The sequence below is a fragment of the Pempheris klunzingeri genome, chromosome 14, assembly GCF_042242105.1.
Source record: "Pempheris klunzingeri isolate RE-2024b chromosome 14, fPemKlu1.hap1, whole genome shotgun sequence".
Lineage (NCBI taxonomy): Eukaryota > Metazoa > Chordata > Actinopteri > Acropomatiformes > Pempheridae > Pempheris > Pempheris klunzingeri.
This window is the reverse complement of record NC_092025.1, coordinates 186,842-207,979: the sequence shown is the minus strand read 5'-3', so window position 1 is coordinate 207,979 and position 21,138 is coordinate 186,842. Positions and strand designations below refer to the sequence as shown.

Sequence of the window (21,138 nt, the reverse complement as noted above, 5' to 3'; positions counted from 1 at the left end):
AAATATCACAGCTCTGTCCAACAAAGCAATGACTGCCCACTTTTAGCACGATAATAGTGTGTTTGACTCACTTGGAGTCACTGTCGCTTTATTAGTTTGTTTGAGTCTAAATCAACTTGTTAGGAGAGCGAAGAAATGAATGACATATAGAATAATTTTCTGGCGTATTTGAATGAAGAGGACGTGGAGAATGTAGATCATAGTTATATAATTAAAACGACATTTGTGTTTTTGAAAAGTGAAAATTACAAACACCAGGAACAGTTTGAGGGGAAGATTTAGCTGTCACACCGCATAATCTTTGCAGGTACGTAAAATGTTAAATTTTAAAATGTGTATGTTTTTCTCAAAAGAGCGATAAAACAATTAATTTGCTCTATAAATGTGCGGAATATAATTTTATTTGTTCCCACCAATTTATCGAGGATACCAGTTCCCTGTGGATTCATCCGAGTGCCAACAGTTTATTTTACCCTGTCAGGACATCGACCGACAAATGCGGCGCAGCCTTCAGTCTGCCTGGTCGTCCACTGCCCACAACCCGCGGATTTTTTCACACATTTCTGCCCAGGGATACCTTTCTCTCCCGTCGGTATACTTTCTAGATATGAGGTGAGTACATATGGCTAATGTGCAGCTAAACAACACGTCTAATTAGCACGCTATTGAAGCGCCCCGGTCTACGCTGAAAATCTGCCTTGCAAGATGGCGACGTGGTTACGAATTCAAAGGTGAGATACGGGCTAAGTTAGCTAGCCAGCGACAACAACAACATCTTACAACGCTGCGTTACCGCACCGGGGTGTTGAGGGTGCTCAGGCGCTCCAGTCGACGTTTATTTTTGTTCGTGTTTTTGGTGCATTTCCTGAAGTAAAAGCCTGCTGTGGAAATAGACCCATCCCCCAAGATAAGCTACAGATCCCGTTGCGTTTATATGACAGTGTGCTGTTTAAAGACCACAATAACAACACACAGCAGCAGTGTTTCCTCTGCCAGGTTGTGTGTGAGGCCACCAAGTTCACCGTGGCCGCAGGGCCTGCACAGAAGTCCTCGGTGACCATTGTACATGCTCTCTAAAATTAACTTTACCCAGAGTTTTACCTAATCTGACCAAAGCAGTGTAATTTCAATAACCTGGAAATGCATGCCTGCTCGGTCTGCATGCCGTAAAGCACGTCGGAAAACACGGCGTAGAAACTGTCGAAGTGGGAACGACAGAGGAGGAAAACACCCAGGAGCGAATGTGCTGTGGCCACACTCATGCCCCACGTTAAAAGACACGAGACAGGCTTGAACTGCGTCTTGGAAAGGTCATTTTAATGATTCCCATTATGTGATTTGCAGCATATTATGAAAACTGTCCGAAAAGCCCAGGATCAGGCTGTGGGTCGCCAGGTCACTGACCAGGGCTGCAACAACTGATTCTGATGCTAAGCACAATAATATTATCCTGCTCACACAGCTGCTTTGAATAATTAAAAAAAAGAGATTCATGTCTTCAATGTCCACTAAGTGGGACGGAGGCTGCAGCAGAGGAGGTCAGTTTTTGGAGCACAAAGGAATAAATAATGTATTTGTACACACATTGTCCATTGGAAAGAGCACACGTCCTCCCCAGCAGCATCAGCGCAACATTTATTGTTTCCTGTTTCACTGATGGTTGGCCATTTCTGTAAACATTTGGTGATTGCATCATGGTACAGCTCAACTTTGTGGACTTTAATTCATTTCATGCAGCAATGTTACCAATTTTCAGTAAATTAGCCACTTTTTTGGTGCATCAACTCATCTTAGGCTAGAGTGTAGAACTGTAGGAGCAAATGAAGTCAAGTTTAAATAACTAGTAGTAAAGACTTAACATTAAAGATGGCTGTCATCTTTTGAGGCAGCTGTGGAGCCATTTCATGCTCATACTTATTTGGTGTTTCACTTTGCTCCTCACATACTCGTCTGCGTTTCTGCCTCTTCAATGGGACACTTTGCTTCAAGCTGATTTGTTTGTCACGTACTTTGGCTCGAAGCCAAACTTTGCAGCTGAAAATATGTTGAAGACCCGGGTCAGTCAGATATGAATGAGGCAAAATATAATGTGGTCTCAGTTTTGAAAAGGAAAGGGTAAATATTCTTTACCAGTATTCTGAAGTTCATTGTAAAGGAAACCGCAGCATTGACTGCAGACCGCTATTTTATTTTTTTTATGAGCCACTTTGTCGAAACACTGATGGTATTTTTAGTACAATTTTTTGAAATTGTGAAAGTGGATCTTGAATTCTGGGAGCCACCAAATTGTGGCCTGCGGACTGAAAAGATAAAGTAATGGCTTCCCACCCCGGCTATGGTGGCAATGGTTTTAACTTTTCCAACCATGAAGTTAGCATCGTAATGTCTTGGCATGGTGGTCAAGCTGTAAATGCTGCACGCCTAGAATAAAAATGAGAAGGCCATCAGAACACAGATTCATGTGCTGGATCCCAGTGAAGAATAAGGAAAAGAGGCTAAACCAACCCTTAAATGAATCAGACCAAATACAAAATGCATGTGTTTGTTCAGTTGCAAAGCGCTGGATATCGGACCTGCTTTCTTTATCCAAGTCCGGTTCTTCGCACATCATTTAACTGATCAGGTCTGATGTGATATTAAGCAGCTAAAACAAACCTGCTAATTTCCATCCAGCGCACACAGTTGTTTATTTACAAGTGGAGGATTTCTTAGTTGATCTTAGATAAAATGACATTAGATAATAATTGGAGGTAATGCTGACATGAGTGGAAAGTTTAAACCACGATCACTGCTCATATTAGGGACATGTAAGGTTAGAGAAGGCACCTTTTCACCACAGCTGTGCAGCAGAAGTGAATTAAAATATTCAAACTCAGAAATGACACACCCTACCAACTCTTTTGATAAACAACAGATTGTTATTGTTGAAATTGCATGACCATTTCATAATAATATTTCTCAATGCAGTCATGTTTCATGCGTAAAATATGTTCAAAATGTTATGGTCAAACTTTGACTGCATCTTTTTGTTGTAACTCATGGTGGACTTAACCAGGCTCATATCAAAAGATTACAGCTGGATTGGTTGGTTTTTTTGTATGAATTTTATTTGACTGCATTATTAAGATTTTCAAACCACATTCAAGCATTATCACTTTTAATTGTGAAAGTAAATGATGTACATTATTATTCAAATTCGGTTGGTGATTCTTCAACACCTTCCAGTGCATCTCCCCCCATAATCTTTTTTCATAAGAATTACATTCACAAGCGAATATTTCAAGTGTACAAATCATATTGTGGTCTAAATTGTTTGTTATTAGCAGAAAATTGAATTCAACACATTTGCTTACTGGAAACATTTCTGCTGATAAGTATTTGCAAAGGTTTATTTTCCCCCCCAGAATTCCACACTTGCTGTGACACCAACATGATTAAGGTTTGAGTGTTTTAATGTGAAAACAGCCCCACATAGATTTTAGACCACTTTAAAAATCTAGGCTGATAACAAAGTATCAACAGTCAAATCAAGTTATCTCAAATTTCACTTTCAAACTCAATTTCTCAAGAAGAGGCCTCTGTTCTCTCCACCCACAGATATGCTGTCTTGGTGTTTTCCAGAGCTGCAGCTGCACAGTATCGCCCCAAAGTTGTTTTTGTGTACCAGTTGTTCCAAACTCATCCTTACACTTCTGGTTTAAAAGCCTTGACTTACATTAGCACTCCTGCACAGTGAGGTATGAGCTCAGAGGGGTGAATGAACCTTGTTACTTAAACTGGCGTCCAGAGGTGGTGTCAGCAGGGCTGCGCCGTAGGCCCACACTCACCTGCATGGAAACAGAGCTGTTTGAGAAAAGCGATAAAAGGTGTTGGACTACACTGACTCTCTTTGTTTGTTTGATCTGTGTTTTAACCAGTATACCATCAGAAAGATTTGTGGCGCTCCCGCTTGTTGTGTCTAGTGTAGAACAGACTCGCTTGATGGCACACTTTATCCCCCTCAGACGATGCATAATAGCTCATCTCCAGATCTACACCTTGCCTGATGCTGCGGCAGCATCATGTCTTTTTTGACAGTACTATCCAGTAACGCCAGTGTAACTCATGCTTTTTTTCTTAATTGGCTGATTTTGTTCTTCTTGGATTATTTCTTGTGCATAAAGATATTCGACAACCGTTGTTATATTCATCATCATACATCATCATGTCTAAACTGTCACTTTAATGAAATCTATTTACTGTTTCTATCTTGGTGCAGGTGGTTTGTGTCTCCAAACATGGTCTAGCTAACAATCTGTGATAAGTGAAGCCGCAGCAGCCCGCTAGCACTGAGCCAGGATGTCCAGTAGCTCGGGCTACCCCCCCAGCCAGGGGAGCTTCAGCAGTGAGCAGAGCCGATACCCACCGCATTCTGTCCAGTACACCTTCACCGGCACGCGCCACCAACAGGTAAAAGCTTTCTTCTGCAATGTTGTATTGGAGCTAATAGTCATGTGTGTCACAATTGGGGCACCACTCTTGATATTGTCAGGTTTTGTCAGATTGACTTTTCTCTCAGGTATTGGTAGTTAGTATGGAAATAGCCAAATGCGCAATGCGTAGTATGATAACACAACTTTATGTTTAGCAGCAAGTGACAAAGTATTTTCTAAAGAAAGTAGTGACTTTATGGATCCGGAAATCCGGAAACAAAACTGTTGAACCTTTTTGGTTTTTCATCTGGTGTGGTTAGTTAAAACCTCAGTACTACTATACAAGAAGCACAGTTACTAAATACAATGAGAGTTACATTTACAGTACGTCCACTTGGAGCCGCATTTTTACTGTAGTCTTCTAACCATCAGTGGGTCAGGATTTAACTTAAGTTAATGCTTTGTGCTTAGTGTGTAGGAACCCATCCTGACAGAAGATTGGAGCCAGAATCATCCAGATTTTCTAACAAAAGTGTTGGGCTCAGGTTGTTAAAATGTAGTGCTTTTTATGTTGTTAGTTTTAAGTGATACATTTTATTTTTGACAACAGCGAGCTGTTGAGCTCAACTGCTGCAGCAGCAGCAGCAATGTAAAACAAGAATGCAAAAGCCTCAACCCAACAGAAGGGAGCAACAATACCATTCATACACTGGGAGGTTGTTATCTGCGCCGCTGATGCTAACGTAACTCCTCAGAGATTGAAGCTGTTTTTGTAATTCTGACACTCACTTGTTGCCATAGCAACGGCAAACATCCACATAAGGGCTGATGTAATATGAATCGAGTGCAGAATCAAGCTCTATCGTAAATACAGATGCATACTGTGCAAAGTACAATGTTCTGTCACCACAGACTGCATGATTATCACCAGTTTGTTACACTGACAGTTTGTTACCCTGACGGTGTAACAAAGATGCGCATCAGAGGGAATTTAGAAGTGGGTATAAGCACTACACCACTGTCGCTATACTGTAGCGTACAGGGGTATCGAATCCTAGCTATCAGACATGCAGTGTGCATGTTGTATGAAAAGAACAGCAGTAGTAACGAATGTGGGTACAGGGCTCGCTGGCCTCCCACCGCCGCATGGTTCTCAGTGGGAGGACCCAGGTCATGAACACTAAATTACAGCTGGCCGTGGGTGCTTGAATGCAGTTACAGGGCTGGCCGACATCTGGGGGTGGCGGTAGAAACAGGAGTTTCTGTTTCTCTGTCACGTTTGATCAAGTTTCTGTGAGACCCCGGTTAAATCTGTCGTTATGTCTGTGGTCCCCCATGCTTTTAAAATCTTCCAGCTTGCACCGCTTTGATTCATCTGATGGAGACATAACGTTAACCTTACTGCACAGCTAGCTTCATAGCGGCTGTGGCTCAGAGGTAGAGCAGGTCGTCCACCAATTAGAAAATTGGCTCTGAAATTGCGTGAGTGTGATTGAATGATACGTTTCTGTCTGATGACAGGGTTGGCAACCTCCCAACAGTGTATGAATGGTGTGTGAATGGGTAATAGTGAGAGTGTTACAGTGCTTTGAATGGTCGAAAAGACTCGAAAGGTGCTATACGACGTTGGCAGATTACATATATATGACGGTGAACAACATTGCTCATTCGGGATAATTGCATAGAGATAGTAATCAGTTAGCTAGAAAACGGGCAAGAACCTTTGTCTCCCACATGTGCTGGAAATAGTCCACCTGCAATAATAGTCGTCTGTTTCATTGTCAAAGGCCGTTGTTGCTGTTTTCCGTTGTGTTGTTGCTGTTTTCCGTTGTGTTGTTGCTGTTTTCCGTTGTGTTGTTGCTGTTTTCCGTTGTGTTGTTGCTGTTTTCTGTTGTGTTGTGGCTGTTTTCAGTTGTGTTGTGGCTTTTGCATTTGTGTTTTCCATTGTTGCCGAGGTTGAGAAGAACATTGAAGCTAGCTTCAGAGTGTGGCAGGTTGGGTTCAGACTCTGAACTCACGTCTGTGCGGAACATTACGGAGATGCTCAGATGAACAGTTTGCTGCAGCGCAACAGCAAAGTTTAAAAGTTTAAATGAAATCATGACTTTGTTATTCTGGTCTGGGCAGATGTTCAGAGATATTTTTTTAAACTCTGGGCTGCATTCTAAACTTGTGTTGGCGATTTATCGGAATAGGAGCTAGCCATATTTGACGCGGCTTCAGCCTAAGGGCTCCCGTTTGCCCAAACCCAGCTACGGACAACCTGTAAGTGAAATGTACTTTTAACATTTGTACACTTGAAGCATGTAAAACTGAAAAGTTTCTTGTCAAGTTGAAATGTAGTTAAAATGTATAAGTAATTTTGATAATCGTGGTCTCAATTACGAAAAGCATTTGTTGCAGATTCAGTTCAGTCATAATTATGCAGTTCTGTAAAGTTTTGTATTTGATTGCAGTTCACATTCCAGTTGCGTGTTCATTAGACGGTTGGAAACACAAATTGAATTCATTTGACTGCTGTGAATATTGGATAATGTTAGTCAGCCATTTTGGATGACATAATTCTTAGAAGCTTACTTTCACAGAAAACTGCCAGTGCTTCTGGGCATTTGGCGTGTTTGCTTAAATCTGGGAGGAACTGGAGTTTGGAAATGTTTCCTGTAACTGCATCTGCTTGTTCAGGTTTGTTTGGAGGTCACATTGTGCTGATAACATTTGTGTTCTTTACTCAAATGCTTTTTCATATAAGCTTTGTATTAAAAAAAAAAAAAAAAAAAAAAAGTTCTTTTTCAACAAAATAGTTTTTAGTCTGCCAGGTGGTGATCCTGGCTAATTTCACTGTGCACTGACTGATGGGATGTTTGAAGGAGGTGTGTGAACCTCCTTTTGACAAAACAGGAAAAGCACCGGTAATTAGTTTTTAATATTTAGCATCTTGACCTCTAAATGCTGAGGTAAAAGTGGTAAAAATGTCTACTGAGTTCTTTTAGGCATTCTGTCTTTATTAGATTTGTGTACAACAGAGCCTCTACAGGAAATGAGATGGGGAGTGGTAACATGCAACGAAGGTTCCCTGTCAGACCCAAACTGTGGGCGTTGCAATCAAATGGTCAGTGCCTTAAGCCCTTAGGCAGTCAGTGCCCCTTTTCCACAAAGGCTGTAATGGGACTGGTTTGGTGCCTAATCTCAAACCAGGTCTTTGGTCTGTCATTTTGACAGTCTAGAACCAAAAATCATTTATGTCAGGGGCTGTGGGGGTGGGGTTATTGTGACCATCTAAAACTTTGTGAGCCCAAAAAAAAAATGGAGCTTCAGAATGGATGTAAAATTGAAACGGCAGTGGTCCGCGGAGGAGACAAACTGTCTCCTTGCACTGCAGGTTCACAAAGCCAGGAGCAGCACTTGTTAACAGACGATGCAGTCCGCCATTGTTGTGCTTAAAGGTGGTGCTGACTTATGCAGTGACATAATTATGTGGCTTTTCAGCCCGTAGAATAGCAAACTCATTCTTAGGTTTGCAGGTTGAACCAACTTCAAACCGGCACAAGCACCAGCCCAAAACCAGAACTAGATTGGTGTGGGTTGAAAGGGGCGCCCATTGCTCACAGTACATAATCAGTGGAGTTAGAAATACGTCAAGTGCTTCAGGTCACAGGCAAGTGTGGAAAGTGAATGAAGCAGCCACAGCAGGCGGCTGAACCGACTCAAACTGACTCAAATCTGTTGCATCTGATGGATGTGTGACCAATGTAGACAGGAATTTTCCTCTCTGTGAGCATGATTTGGTTGCTTCATCTGTGATGCACTTTGTTATAGCTGTTCCTTTGTGGGAACTCATGATGTTGTCAGCAGACGTGTCCATCTCTTGGACACGGCCCCACCCTTCCTTGCATGCTCTCATGATCTTGATCGGATTGCTTTATAAAGTTGTTTGCGGTGTGTCCCTCTCGCCTTCAGGATTTCACCGTCCCAGACTATCGGGCTCACATGCAAGATCCACAGGGTCGCAGGAGACCTTCTTTACTGTCTGAATTCCACCCTGGAACTGAAAGGTAAGAGCTTGACCTCACATATCGGGGCTGCTGCCTCACATCTGACATATGATAACTACATCCTCATCCCATGCAGATTAGGGGTTTACAATTCTTTAATGTTAGGGTCTGTATTGTAGAGTTGTTTTTCTCAGGGATGCTGTCCCCAGATTACAGTTTGGGAAACATGCATCTAGACTACCGGACGTAGCTCCTGATACGTCTGTAAATGTCTTGTTTACCTCTTTTCTTCAGGCCTCCAGAGAGACGCCATGGTTACGAACAGCAGTTTCTCTCCATCACAGCCCAGTCTGAGCATGAGGCCTTGGAAGCCAAACGCCCTCGTATGGAGACTGTTGCTGAGGGCCACATCACCCGCACCCCCCCCTCTGCTGGGGGTATTGTCCTGCCAATGACCCATACAGTACAGGACAGTCTAAGAGCCACTGTTGAGGTCAAAAAGGTGAGCCCCAGTCCTCTTCAGTTTATCAGGTGACGCTTTTTCATATTTGTGTACTACTGAACTACACCGTGGTTTAGCACTCGTGAACTTTCACAGTCCTCCTCTCATTATGAGAAAGAACGTCTGGCCTCTCTGTGATTTGTTGTCCCCACCAAAAGCTTTTCTGACATGGTTGCTCTCTGGCTGCTTTTAGGCTTTTGGTGTTTGCAGAATATGATGGTGGGGACAGAATCATTCAGTTTTGTACACATCCTGTGCTGTAGTCTTTCACACATCAATGAGCCTTTTTGTTTTTGCCAGGAGTCTCAGTTCACTGTCAAAGTGGAGTCCCCGTCCCCAGGAGGACCTACTCTACACATGGGAGAAGAGCAGGACACCTCCCCTTCCAAACTGTCCAAGGAGGAGCTGATCCAGAGCATGGACCGTGTGGACAGAGAGATTGCTAAAGTGGAGCAGCAGATTTTCAAGCTGAAGAAAAAACAGGTTGGTTACCTGGTAAAACCCTTTCTCTGTGAACACGAATCAAAAACAATGGATGTTTTGCAAGAAAACTTGGCACAAGTAAGGACTGACTATTTTAATTATGCAATAACTCATGAGAGACTGAAACTAAATTTAGAACAGCAATGAGAAGTTGTCAAACCTCAAACAAACATGGCTTATTGCTTTTATAAATGATGTATAATTGTAAACCCTGTAGCTGAAGTTCTAAAGGTGCAGTTGATTTATGTTTGATAGAGCAGGTTTGTACCGTGAAGTGATTTTTCTGACACGGTCATGAATGTGGTCAGGCGTCTGTTGTGATTGTGGGATAATTTTCTAAGAGTGAGAAGACACTCGGAACTGAAGCATCCATTCCAAATGGCAAATTAAGTGACAAATGTGAAAGACGTATGTCGTCTCGTGGCTTAATTCGTAGCATCTGCAAAATCAACTCTGATCATTTTCAAGCACTCCCTGGACCTCTTTTCCTCATTGAGACACTTGGTGTTCCCTCTGGCTCTGCTCAGTGTTGGTGAGGAGCTTAATGCTAAGTACTGCCGGGTAGCAGTTTAAGTCAGCACACTGAGCTCAAGGTTGCACCGTTGGCATCCACAGCGTTTGAAAGCACTTCACCTGGTTTATAAGATGCTTCTACAGAAAAACAGCAGAGACTGAAGTGCTCTCAAATGTTGAAATTTTAGAGCTACAGGATCGTTTTTTCATCAGCTCATGTTCCTGTCTTGGTTTCTAATCTAGTTTGTTGATGTTTTTCTCCTGCTATCTTTTGTAGAACTCCATCTCATTAGATAGGAATGTCAGCTGACCTTTATTGGGGGAGAATACTTGTTAGTTTTTCATTCCCAGTTTTCCTAAGATTTTCAGGGATTCGTGTGTTTATTTGAGGTATTTCAGGAACTCCTAATCTCATCCCTGTAACCGGGTAGTTTACATAACCTTTAATATGTTCAGCTTGTCTGTGAGCATCAGTATTGGCCTCAAAGGCAGAAACCTTCAGTTCTGTCAGGACAAAGCTGCCTCATGAACAAGCCTGTAGAGAATAATCTGATGAAGCCTGCATGGGCCTCAGATATCACACGCTAAGATCAAGTCAAAGCAGTGTAGATGCCTCTGTTTTCGCATGAAAACAAAGAGACAAAAACCATGCAAAATGTTTAATATGGTCCTGTGTAGAAGGAGGCCTCCATATTTCCTGGTCTGTGTTTTTTTTTTTTTTTTCTTCTTATGTGCTATTGGTGAAAATGTTTTTGTTTGTGTTCTCTCTCAGCAACAACTGGAGGAGGAAGCAGCGAAGCCAGTAGAGCCAGAGAAGCCAGTGACCCCTCCCCCAGTGGAGCACAAGCATCGCAGCATAGTCCAGATCATCTACGACGAGAATAGGGTTAGTCATCTGCTGCAAACAACAGGACACACGGACGACAAGCATTACTTCTCCTCAGTTCCACTTGGTCATTTTCTTTATGTCCTCTACAATTGCACCCACTCTTCAGCTCTCTACCATCTTTGTGCATCCTTAAAGCTGGAAGATGTTACTCTTAGTTTTGTTCCACTGGCCCGGGTTAACCTGCATAAATTCAGTATAGAACTGAGAACAAATGATTTTCTGCTGTGTCCTGACAGCAGGCGATCACCAAGCCTTTCTGCACTGAACTGATGACTGTGTTCACATCTCACAGCTTTTGGTAGATTCTAACTGAATCTCTGTAGTTTGGAGTTTCGCTTCACTCCTACGCTCCTGGTCGTTCTTGGAATTATCAGCCTTGTTTTACAGTTTGCTGATCGCTCTCAGCCATATTTGAGCTGTGTTAAGTTACTGCTGATGCAGACTGAACATTTCCTGCTGCTGCTGCTCTACATTTAAGCAAACCAGCAGGGGACTTTTAGCAGTTGTGCAAAATGCAATGATTTCTGTCACCCAGAAGCCGTTTAGTCATGGTGTAATTCTTCAGTGAAGAAGAGGTGCACGACACAAGATATGGCTTGAATGTTCATGGCTGCTCCCAGCTCAGCTCTGCGCGAGTGTCTCGACCCCCGTTGAAAAATGGCGTTTGGCATAGTGATGTCTTCATATTCAGAAATACAATTCAAGCGAGTCTGCCTTTGGAACATGTTGAAATGTTTTGTGGTTTTTGCGTTGATTATCCAGTCTATAATGCAAGAAAGTAACTGTTTTAGCAGCAGTATGATTTCGTCAGATATTTCCTAATTTGTTTTAGTTTAACTTTAAAATATGAAACCAAAGCGTCAAGGGCAGATGCCGGCTTCATTATCTGTATTTCAGCTGAACAATGGGGAAGTGAATGAGTGAGTGAGTGTGTGTTCATGGAGGTCACTGTAGTTCATGCCTGTCAGACAATGTTGTGGTGGGAGAGTGCTGAGACACGCCTTCCTTCTCAGTCAGCCATTAACCCTTTAGGCTGTATAGCTGCTTCAGTCAGGCAGCTGGGGTTGTTTGTCTCAGTCTGTAGATGGAGGCCTGTGAAAGGGGAGAATCAAGTTATTCTGTCATTCTGATGATCTTGAATAAGCAAAGAAGATTCTCTTTTTTATATATATATATATATATATATGTATATATATATATATGTATATGTATATATATATATATATATAGAGAGAGAGAGAGAGAGAGAGAGAGAGAGAGAGAGAGAGAGAGAGAGAGAGAGAGAGAGAGAGAGAGAGAGAGAGAGAGAGAGAGAGAGAGAGAGAGAGAGAGAGAGAGAGAGAGAGAGAGAGAGACAGAGACAGAGACAGAGACAGAGACAGAGAGAGACAATATTGCTCCTCTCAGGTGGGTACCAGCTGCACAGTTTTCAAATTTGACAAATTTCTACTTCAAGAGCAAATAAATATATAAAGAACGAACTTTGATCTTTTAGCCTTTCCTGAATCTATGCCCATTTATTTATGTGTAATGGATCAAACCTGTGATTAGTACCTTAATTAGAAAGTTTAGATAATGAGCAGTGAAAATGGTCACAACTAGCTGGTATTTTAATTGGAGTGCCTGTTTATGCTGTAGCCACTAATAGCGCTTTTCCACTAGCACCTACTCGGCTCGACTGGACTCGGTCTTTTTGGTTTTCCACTAGGCGATAGTACCTGGTACCGAGTACTTTTTTACTACCTACTCTGCCGGGGTTCCAAGTGAGCCGAGTCGAGCCGAAAATGTGACGTCACCAGACTGCAGGCCACCGATTGGCCAGGGTCATCACTGGATGAGTCATGAGAGTGACTCGTTCACAAGAATCAAACCCTCTGTTTTTAAAACCTGGAAACAGACCAGGCGTTTTTATTATTTCTGTAAACGGCTACACGCAAACCAAACACTCCATGTCCTTAGTTTTGTTTGTGTTTGTGCCGCATACAAATTACGCCACTGGAGTTTCGGTCCTCCTTGCTATGACGACCCCCCCACTTTGAGCTGGTACGCTACTGTAATGGAAAACGACCCAAACCGAGTGGAGTAGAGGCGAGTAGAGCTAAAACTGTGTAATGGAAAAGCGCCATAAAATGTCTCGTAAATGTTCTATTTCTATGATTATCGATAGTCGGGTCTAGTTTTTCCAGGTGTAAATGGTTTGAATTTGCTTAAATTGAAGTTTCTCTTGACTTTTTGTAGAACTTGTGATTAACGTGTGAACTTCTTGTTTTTTTTCTAGAAAAAAGCTGAAGAGGCCCACAAAATACTGGAAGGTCTTGGTCCTAAGGTTGAGCTGGTATGTGATTAAATTATTTATTTTATATCTTGCATGAGCTTTAGGAAAAGGTAATGCTTAGCTCAGAGGCTAGTTAGATATTACTGCTTGCCTAATGGCTAATGATTAATCCACTACCTGTTCCCGCTCTACTTTTCACTTCTCAGCCCCTGTACAATCAGCCATCGGACACAAAGGTCTACCACGACAACATCAAGACGTGAGTATCTACACTTGTTCCCTATAGGAATTTTATGAACATCCGTTGGCCTTGCAAAGTTGCGGCAGACAAACAGGACAGGAACCATCTCGGCTGAGGAATGTGCCGGAGGTATTGCTGACCTCAGCAGGATAAGACCAGCTGTCTAATCTGATTGCTGAGTCACCTGATTAAGTTGTCCTACTGACACCAAGGAGAGTGAGTGAGAAAAGCAGTGAAAGGCGTACTTGTGTCTGCGTTGGGCGTGTTTAAAGGAGGGTTGTGTCAGAGGTTGAAGGCCAAGCCGTCTAGGATCAAATCCATATCAGTGTGTACCATGAGAATGGTCCATCTGGCTCAGTCTGTTATCAGGACAGAGACCCCCTCTGTGTGAATCTTATCCTTATCTCAGGGTCAGCTCTCTCACTCCTCTCTCCCCACAACCAGCATCATGTGTAAACAGAAGAGTTCTCAGTATTCTGTACCTGCCACAGTAAAGATACACACCGATATGTCCAGGATGTTTTTTGGTGGAGGTGGAATATAAATCGAGCTCTGTCCTTCATAGAGTTTTCTAATGTACGAAGGTACACTTGTACCAGCTAAATGAACTAATTACGTCTTGCCTTTGTCCTGGCTGGTCATATGGTGTTAGTTTTTAATGTGCAACTTTGTGTGCTTTCTATCTATAAAAATCCATTTTGCTGTGAACTTCGTAATGTCTTTCTTCATTTCACTGACTAAGATTTGTTCTCTTTCAGCAACCAAGTCATGAGGAAGAAGTTGATCTTGTTTTTTAAGAGGAGGAACCACGCTCGTAAACAAAGGGTAAGTGTCTCTGCTGGGAAAGCGTGGTGGGAGGCCCAGGTGTTTGTGTGAGTGCTCTCTGCGTTACTGACACCACCCATTTGCATGGCCAGTGGAACAGTTATATCATACCTGACTTCTGCACTAAGATGACCTTCGCTGACCAGGGGAAATATTATTCAGATTGTCAAAGCTTATGTGGTCATACGTGCATGGTCTCTTCCCTGTTTACTTAAAGCTACAGATTATTGGTGCATTTTAGGTACTTTTGTAGAAATGCAACAAACTGTCACAAATAACAAAGTTCCTCAAGGGATTTTAAAGGCATGAGAGTGCGCTGCAATGTGTAATTGAGTCCAACACACTCGGTAGAGGCCATAGTTTTAGTATTACACATTAGCAATACAATGCTGATTTTATATAATTCCTAAAACAAAATATAATATTTTGCCATAAACTAAAGTATTTGACAAATAAAAATTTTGACGAAAGCAAAGGCATCACTGAAGTTGTCATAGTTCAAATTTCATGGCAATCTTTTGTTGCTGAGACGTATCGGTTTTTAACTTTTAACCAAAGTGACGGACCGGCTGACTGATAATAAAGAATAATGCAGAGATGTATTTACTGCGAAGGAAACGCCTTGGTGCTGAGAACTATTGTCTGGCCTAAGAACTATGCAGTGTAATAATAAATATTGGCACATCAAAGAACAGATCTGAGAAATGCGCTGGCCAAGCGACAGTCCCTCTGTCTCTCTTATCAGTAACCAGTGATTTAAATACACCAGAACCAGCTCATGTTGAAACACTTTCTTGTACCGCAATAGCTGAGTGCGTCCCACCTTTCTCTGGTTATTCCCCGTCAGGGTCAGACAGACCTTATGGACTGAACAATGGTAGAGTGCACATGGCCTCATGCCAAGAGGAAGGTGAATTGTTTGTCCCTCGCTGCAGAGAGTGGAAACAAGGCTCTATTGTCCACCCAATGCAGGCGTCTTTCCATGTCTTCATTAAACACTTTAACTCTTACACCTCCAGATACTGGTGTGATTTTCAGTTTTAGTGTTCATTTTGGCAGTAAAAACCTGTTAGTTTTTACCCTTGGTCCTGTAGAATTCATCTGATAAATGAATGGTAAGTAAATCAAAATAAATAGATAAATAATACTCGTATGGGCTGATTGATTTGTAAGCTTCTCATACAAAATTGCAAATAACTTTTTAAAGCCATTTGTAAGCAGAGGCATTGCATCAGAACAACTGTGCCCGCGTCAGGACACTCGTAGACGGTCACAAACCCACAAACAACAGCCAGTTGCTTAATAGCATGCACCCTTTCAACTCTGCTTCATTTCAAGTTTCTGCAGTCTGTCCGTAGCTGCGATATCGTCGCACATTTGCTTTCATGTCCTCTTTCAAAGATAAATTGAAACACTGATTTCACACGGTGTATTTAAAAGATAAAACGTGCACTGATACATCCATGCTCGTGTACTGCCTATAGGAGTTGGCAATGCCGCGGTCAGTGTGTTGTTAAGTCCATAATTGTAATCTTCTCTGCTCTGTGACCCAGCAACGTATTACAATCCACTGTGCCTCCAACAAACTGAGTTCTCCATTGTTTCATCAGAAGCCTGATCATTTCTTCACTGTACAAGTAGCATCTGAACACTGTTAATTTGGGATTGGTTGTACTTTTTCAGCCTTTATTTTAAGTAGCCTATACAGGAGTGAAGTCATAGCCACAGAAGATCTCGGCACTGTTTTTAATCTGTATCACTGTCAGGGGTTTAGGAACCTTTTGGCTTTTACTGTTGTGATTGACGCCCACTCCTGATGTAGCATTTTCCATGCTGTGTACACAGGAACAGAAGATCTGCCAGCGTTATGACCAGCTGATGGAAGCGTGGGAAAAGAAGGTCGAGCGAATGGAGAACAACCCCAGACGCAAAGCCAAGGAGAGCAGAACACGGGAGTACTATGAAAGGCAGTTCCCTGAGATCCGCAAGCAGAGAGAGCAGCAGGAGCGCTTCCAGAGGTGATATCTTTTTCCCTGTGACTGGCCAGCATCATTACATTGTACTGCTGTGGTACAGTATAGGTTTGCCTCTGGAAGGGTCTTTTCATACAGGCTAAGATGTGATTATTTTCTCAATTAAAGCTGTGGTCATCGATTCTGAGGATTGTTGATATTTAGCTTTAGTTAGCATATTTAGATAGATAACATGTTCCAGTTTTACTGTTCCTCTTACTCCCACTTCCCCCCGCCCCCCGTCCTGTGCAAAAGCATGAATGTGAGTGCTGGAATAGCATTGTGTCTCAATCCAAGCCACTTTGTTTGTTTTCCCATTTCCAGAGCTGTGGGTGTGTATGGACACCAGATTTTTTTTTTGCTAGCAAACGTGAGGAGCTAAATAGATAAGGTTTGCTGAGTGTAGCTTTAGCAGGTTAAACGTCGTTAAACATTTAAACGCACACATTTTTTTGACCAGCATTCCTAAAAAGAATGGATATGACGTTAACCAACGTGACCAAAAAAAGGAATCGATGAATATTTTAGCATTTTGCTATTACTTGAAAAGTGAATCCGCTGTCAGAATAGTTGCAGATTAATTTACTGTTGATCAGTTATTTGAGTAATTGTTGCAGCTCCAACACACACACACACACACACACACACACACACACACACATAAGTGGCTGATGGAAGGAGAGTGGAGAATACTAGGTGTTGTGTCGTGGCCTACTTTGGCAGACACACATGCTGTCTGTGTGCCTCCGGGAAGGGTTGGAGACAGGGTCATGGTCCAGAGTCTGGTTGTTCCTGCTGCTGACGCTTTGTGCTTTTAAGAGTTTGCATGTCAGCACCGTTTATGCACACTACCAGGCTGTGAAACAGGAAGCAAGTAATAACTTTTTTTTATTCATTAATGACGTGTGCCTCAGTCCTGCTCTTTACTTCTGACTCTGAAACTACATTTTAAATGGTTTTGTTACTTAATGTGAAAAAAATGCACATCTTAAGTATTTCCTGGCACAAAATAGAAATTCAAGCCTTAACCTATAAATGTAGTTTTTTTTTTCATTGGCAACTTTCAATATTATCGTCACCATTCGACAAAATTCTAAACTGGCTAAACAATTTACTGTCATGTTGACCATATAACCGGTGCTCTACTGGCAAACGGAGCAGAGAAGAATGCACTGAAACCCTAAAGCCACTGAGCAGGGTCGGGTCGTTCACGGTCTCTGTTTGGTCATCTTGACAGTGGAAATTAAGTGCTCATACATAGCACTGAAGGCGTCAAAGGGCAAATCATTCCCTGCAAATCATTGCAGGGATATTGGGCATAACCTTCATGGTTTTCAGTGTGCTGTAAGAACCTGTATAGTTTGTCAGCTTTTGATTCGTGGCTTCGCCATCCCTTTCTGTGGCACATAGAGCACACACAGGCAGGATAGTGTGAGCTCAGTGTTTGCCCGTGCATCATCATCTCCTTCTCCTTAACTTGCTTCTTCCTATGAATTAACTATTGCAGGTCAGTGGATCAATTTTCTGATATTTACTGTAATTTACTGTCGCTTATTTAAATGAATGGCCTACAACTAGATGGGTGCAGGCAGAGTCCTTGCTGCACAAACTGCCTTAACTATACCACTTATTATTTTGGCTGCGTTACCTAACCAGTGATGTAAACTGTGTTTGTCTGTGCAGGCAATATCAAGCAAATGTGCAGGTCTCCTCAACAGTTCAAAGTCATAAAGCCCTTCCTGCCATACCCTCAGCTGTGTTCAGCTAAAAATTAGGAATTGTTGCTGAAATACACATCACATACTTAAGCTATAAATACCCTGGGTAGGTACACAGACTTTCTAGTCCCAACCTGCTGCTGCTCTGGCTTGAAATCACAGCTAAACATTTTTGCCATAAAATGGCCCCAATTTTTGCATTTTGTGTAATGGAAACTGGAGTTTTCATGTTTAGCTCACCCTACATGAAAATCTGATGCAGCAAAAAACTCATTTTTTCTTTGAAAATGTTGTTACAAACATTGATCATTAAAAAAAACCCGTTTTCATTTTCAGTTTTTTGTTTGACTGGGAAATCAGCTGAGATGATTGTACATGATTAAATGGGTACAGTTATCCTGTTTGGTAACAAATCCGTGTCCTGTCACTCTTATTAACAATTTCACTCTGGTTTTGGTTGGAAAGCTCATTACAGCTTGGAAATTTTATTTGTTATAAAAACAATGGAAGTAACTGATATTGCCTTTGTACATAACACAAATTTAATGACGCATTTAAGATACGTTGGTAAAATTTGTAACACATGATGTTTTTTCGCAGGGTTGGACAGCGAGGAACGGGCCTCTCTGCAACAATTGCAAGAAGCGAGCATGAGATCTCTGAAATCATAGACGGCCTGTCTGAGCAGGAGGTGGGTAAACTACATGAACAGACCAAACAGAAGTGACACGGTTTGTGTTGGTTAGAGGTGGAGAAAGTTGGTAAATTGAACATGGGAGGCTGTTCTCTTTTGGAGAAACAATGGCCACTCACTTTCCCCGTCCATTTTCCACAGAACAATGAGAAACAGATGAGACAGCTGTCAGTCATCCCTCCCATGATGTATGACTCTGAGCAGCGACGAGTTAAGTTCATCAACATGAACGGCCTGATGGACGACCCAATGAAGGTGTACAAATCCCGGCAGTTCATGAATGTTTGGACCGAACATGAAAAGGAGATCTTTAAGGAGAAGTGAGTTATTTTTGCTTTGTTGGGTCACAGTTTGTCCCTACGTACGTCTGTAGTGCAGATGTGGTTTATAGACCTTAATGCCACTTTGGACGTGCCACTGATATATTTTTGGTTTTGGCATATGAATGACCTCTAACACATCTTTCCAGGTTTGTCCAACACCCCAAGAACTTTGGTCTCATTGCCTCCTATCTGGAGAGAAAGGTAAACTACTGCATGTATTTTCACACATGCCCATTTTTTTGTTGGCAGGGTGTCATGGTAGTGATATTTTTCGTTCGTCAGTACAAGATAGTTGGTAAGGTTTTTTTGTTCATAATCAACAGAAATGTTAGTAACCCTGCACTCCATAGATCCACATAGTCCTTCGCCCAATGGCCATATACAAATCTTCTATCTTGATGACAAACTTTGCTGGAACTAAGAAACAACTACATGAAAGTGCATGCAAGTATATGGCGGAAATACAAGTACATGTGTTTCCCCCATTTTCTGTGTCATATGGTCATAGTAACATGCCATTTCTTGTTTCAGTGTGTTGCCGACTGTGTCCTTTACTACTACTTGACCAAGAAGAATCACAACTATAAGACGCTGGTGAGGCGAAACTATGGAAGACGGAGAGGAAGGAACCAGGTAAACCTGAGACTTTGCTGTTAACAGTGTGTTCCTTCTGTGGTTGACGAGATGCTGGCCATTTTTTCTTTGTCCTCTGCGCTCTACTACTGTCGTATAAATGTAAAATATTTCTATATACTAATATACAATATTTTGTATTGCATAAGCACCACGTTTTATGGAAACGCTGTGAAACGCTGTGTCTGTGTCCACACTATATACCAACCTTACACCATACCTTCAGAGTACTAAGTGCTATGGATTTGGTCCCTCCGTCTTTGGAACTATTCATGGGTCAGAGTGAGCACTCACCCGCCTTGTATTGAATTCTAAGCAAGCAAGCCTTGGATTATTGTGATACTGCCACAGTTTCACTAGCTTGTTAGTTGATTCTCCCAAGTTTGCATACGTCACTCAATACAGCCAAATATATTAGATAGAGCATTTAATTGAAATGAATTAAAATGAATAGGATTGTGCACACCGTCTGGAATATGTGCTGATTGAGGAGGACAAAAACGAATGCTGCAGCGTAAGAGACGTCCTGTAGTCACCACACTATATGGAGGATAAACTAGCAACAACTAACTACTAACAACAAAGTTCTGTCTCCATTTTTAATCTATTCTATCCCAGATAGTTTGAAAATGGATATCAAATGGAAACATGGTTCCAACTTCTCAAATGTTAGGATTTGTTGTTCTGCATTGGGCTTTAGGAAACTGTGACAAACATTCAATAATAATAATACTCAAATAATTAAGAAAATAACTTACATTTGAAATATCTTTTTATGTGATTAATTTCTTCATTTTTAAATATGTAATACAACTACAAACTTGAAAGAAAAAGGAGCAAGGAACAAGAGCTTTAGCACTGCCACTTGAACAGTTTCACAAAAACCAAAAGCCAAATAATTGCATGTTTCTTTTAGTAAGAAGAAGCTGGATTCATTGGCATGACTGTCTGCTTGGTCCCATTGCTTTGTGGCTCCACAAAGATCCCAGTATCGAGCTTAGAGACAAACTGGAGCCGCTTCTTCCTTTTAAAGCTTTAGTGTGCAATCACTGTGAGACCTGGAATGTGAACTTTATATTTATATAACTAGAAAGTGACGGCTATATGGAGAGATGTTGTTTTAGACAGATTGTTTGTCAGGGCTTTATGTAATTGTTGTCTTGCACCAAAATCCAGTATAAAGAAAAGCACCATCTCACAGCCCTGCGTTGGCTGACATTAAATATTGATTTCGCCCATTCTGATGAATGTTTTCTTCTTACTGGGCTTTCCCCCTCAGTGATGCCACAGTCCTTGTTCAGGACATTCTGTCTCCGTGTCGAGTACATGTACTGTGTAACACAGTAGGCCAATTCTTTACATAGAAGGAGTTGGAGGGCGCGGGAGTCCACGGACACATCTGGAACACAAAGATGCTTCTTCTTTCTTTACCAAGTGACTGGTACCATGTCTTCGTGGATGATTCACCTTAGGTAGCCTTTTGATTTGTTCTTCATGATATGGATTCATAGTATGGACTCACCAGAAGTTGAGTGAGGACTTCTATGACACAAGTGAGTGCCAAGTAAGTGTGGAAAAATGTCTTTCTGTGTTGACAGCTTGGGAGCTCATGTTAGCTGACGGATG

General features: G+C 41.8%; 1 protein-coding gene across 3 annotated transcripts in view; it reads left to right on the top strand.

Annotated features, from left to right (window-relative positions):
- Positions 1 to 504: 504 nt before the first annotated feature.
- Positions 505 to 21,138, top strand: part of ncor1 (nuclear receptor corepressor 1) — a 50,072-nt gene continuing 29,438 nt past the window's right edge. For all 3 annotated transcript variants that reach the window (XM_070843064.1, XM_070843063.1, XM_070843062.1), the window contains exons 1-14: positions 505 to 612; positions 4,259 to 4,449; positions 8,370 to 8,464; positions 8,699 to 8,906; positions 9,207 to 9,389; positions 10,675 to 10,788; positions 13,070 to 13,126; positions 13,273 to 13,325; positions 14,066 to 14,132; positions 15,978 to 16,150; positions 18,463 to 18,553; positions 18,698 to 18,876; positions 19,026 to 19,080; positions 19,411 to 19,512. In XM_070843064.1, coding sequence (XP_070699165.1) covers positions 4,339 to 4,449; positions 8,370 to 8,464; positions 8,699 to 8,906; positions 9,207 to 9,389; positions 10,675 to 10,788; positions 13,070 to 13,126; positions 13,273 to 13,325; positions 14,066 to 14,132; positions 15,978 to 16,150; positions 18,463 to 18,553; positions 18,698 to 18,876; positions 19,026 to 19,080; positions 19,411 to 19,512 — 1,488 coding nt within the window. In that variant the 5' untranslated portion in view covers positions 505 to 612; positions 4,259 to 4,338. The remainder of the gene's footprint in view (positions 613 to 4,258; positions 4,450 to 8,369; positions 8,465 to 8,698; positions 8,907 to 9,206; positions 9,390 to 10,674; positions 10,789 to 13,069; positions 13,127 to 13,272; positions 13,326 to 14,065; positions 14,133 to 15,977; positions 16,151 to 18,462; positions 18,554 to 18,697; positions 18,877 to 19,025; positions 19,081 to 19,410; positions 19,513 to 21,138) is intronic.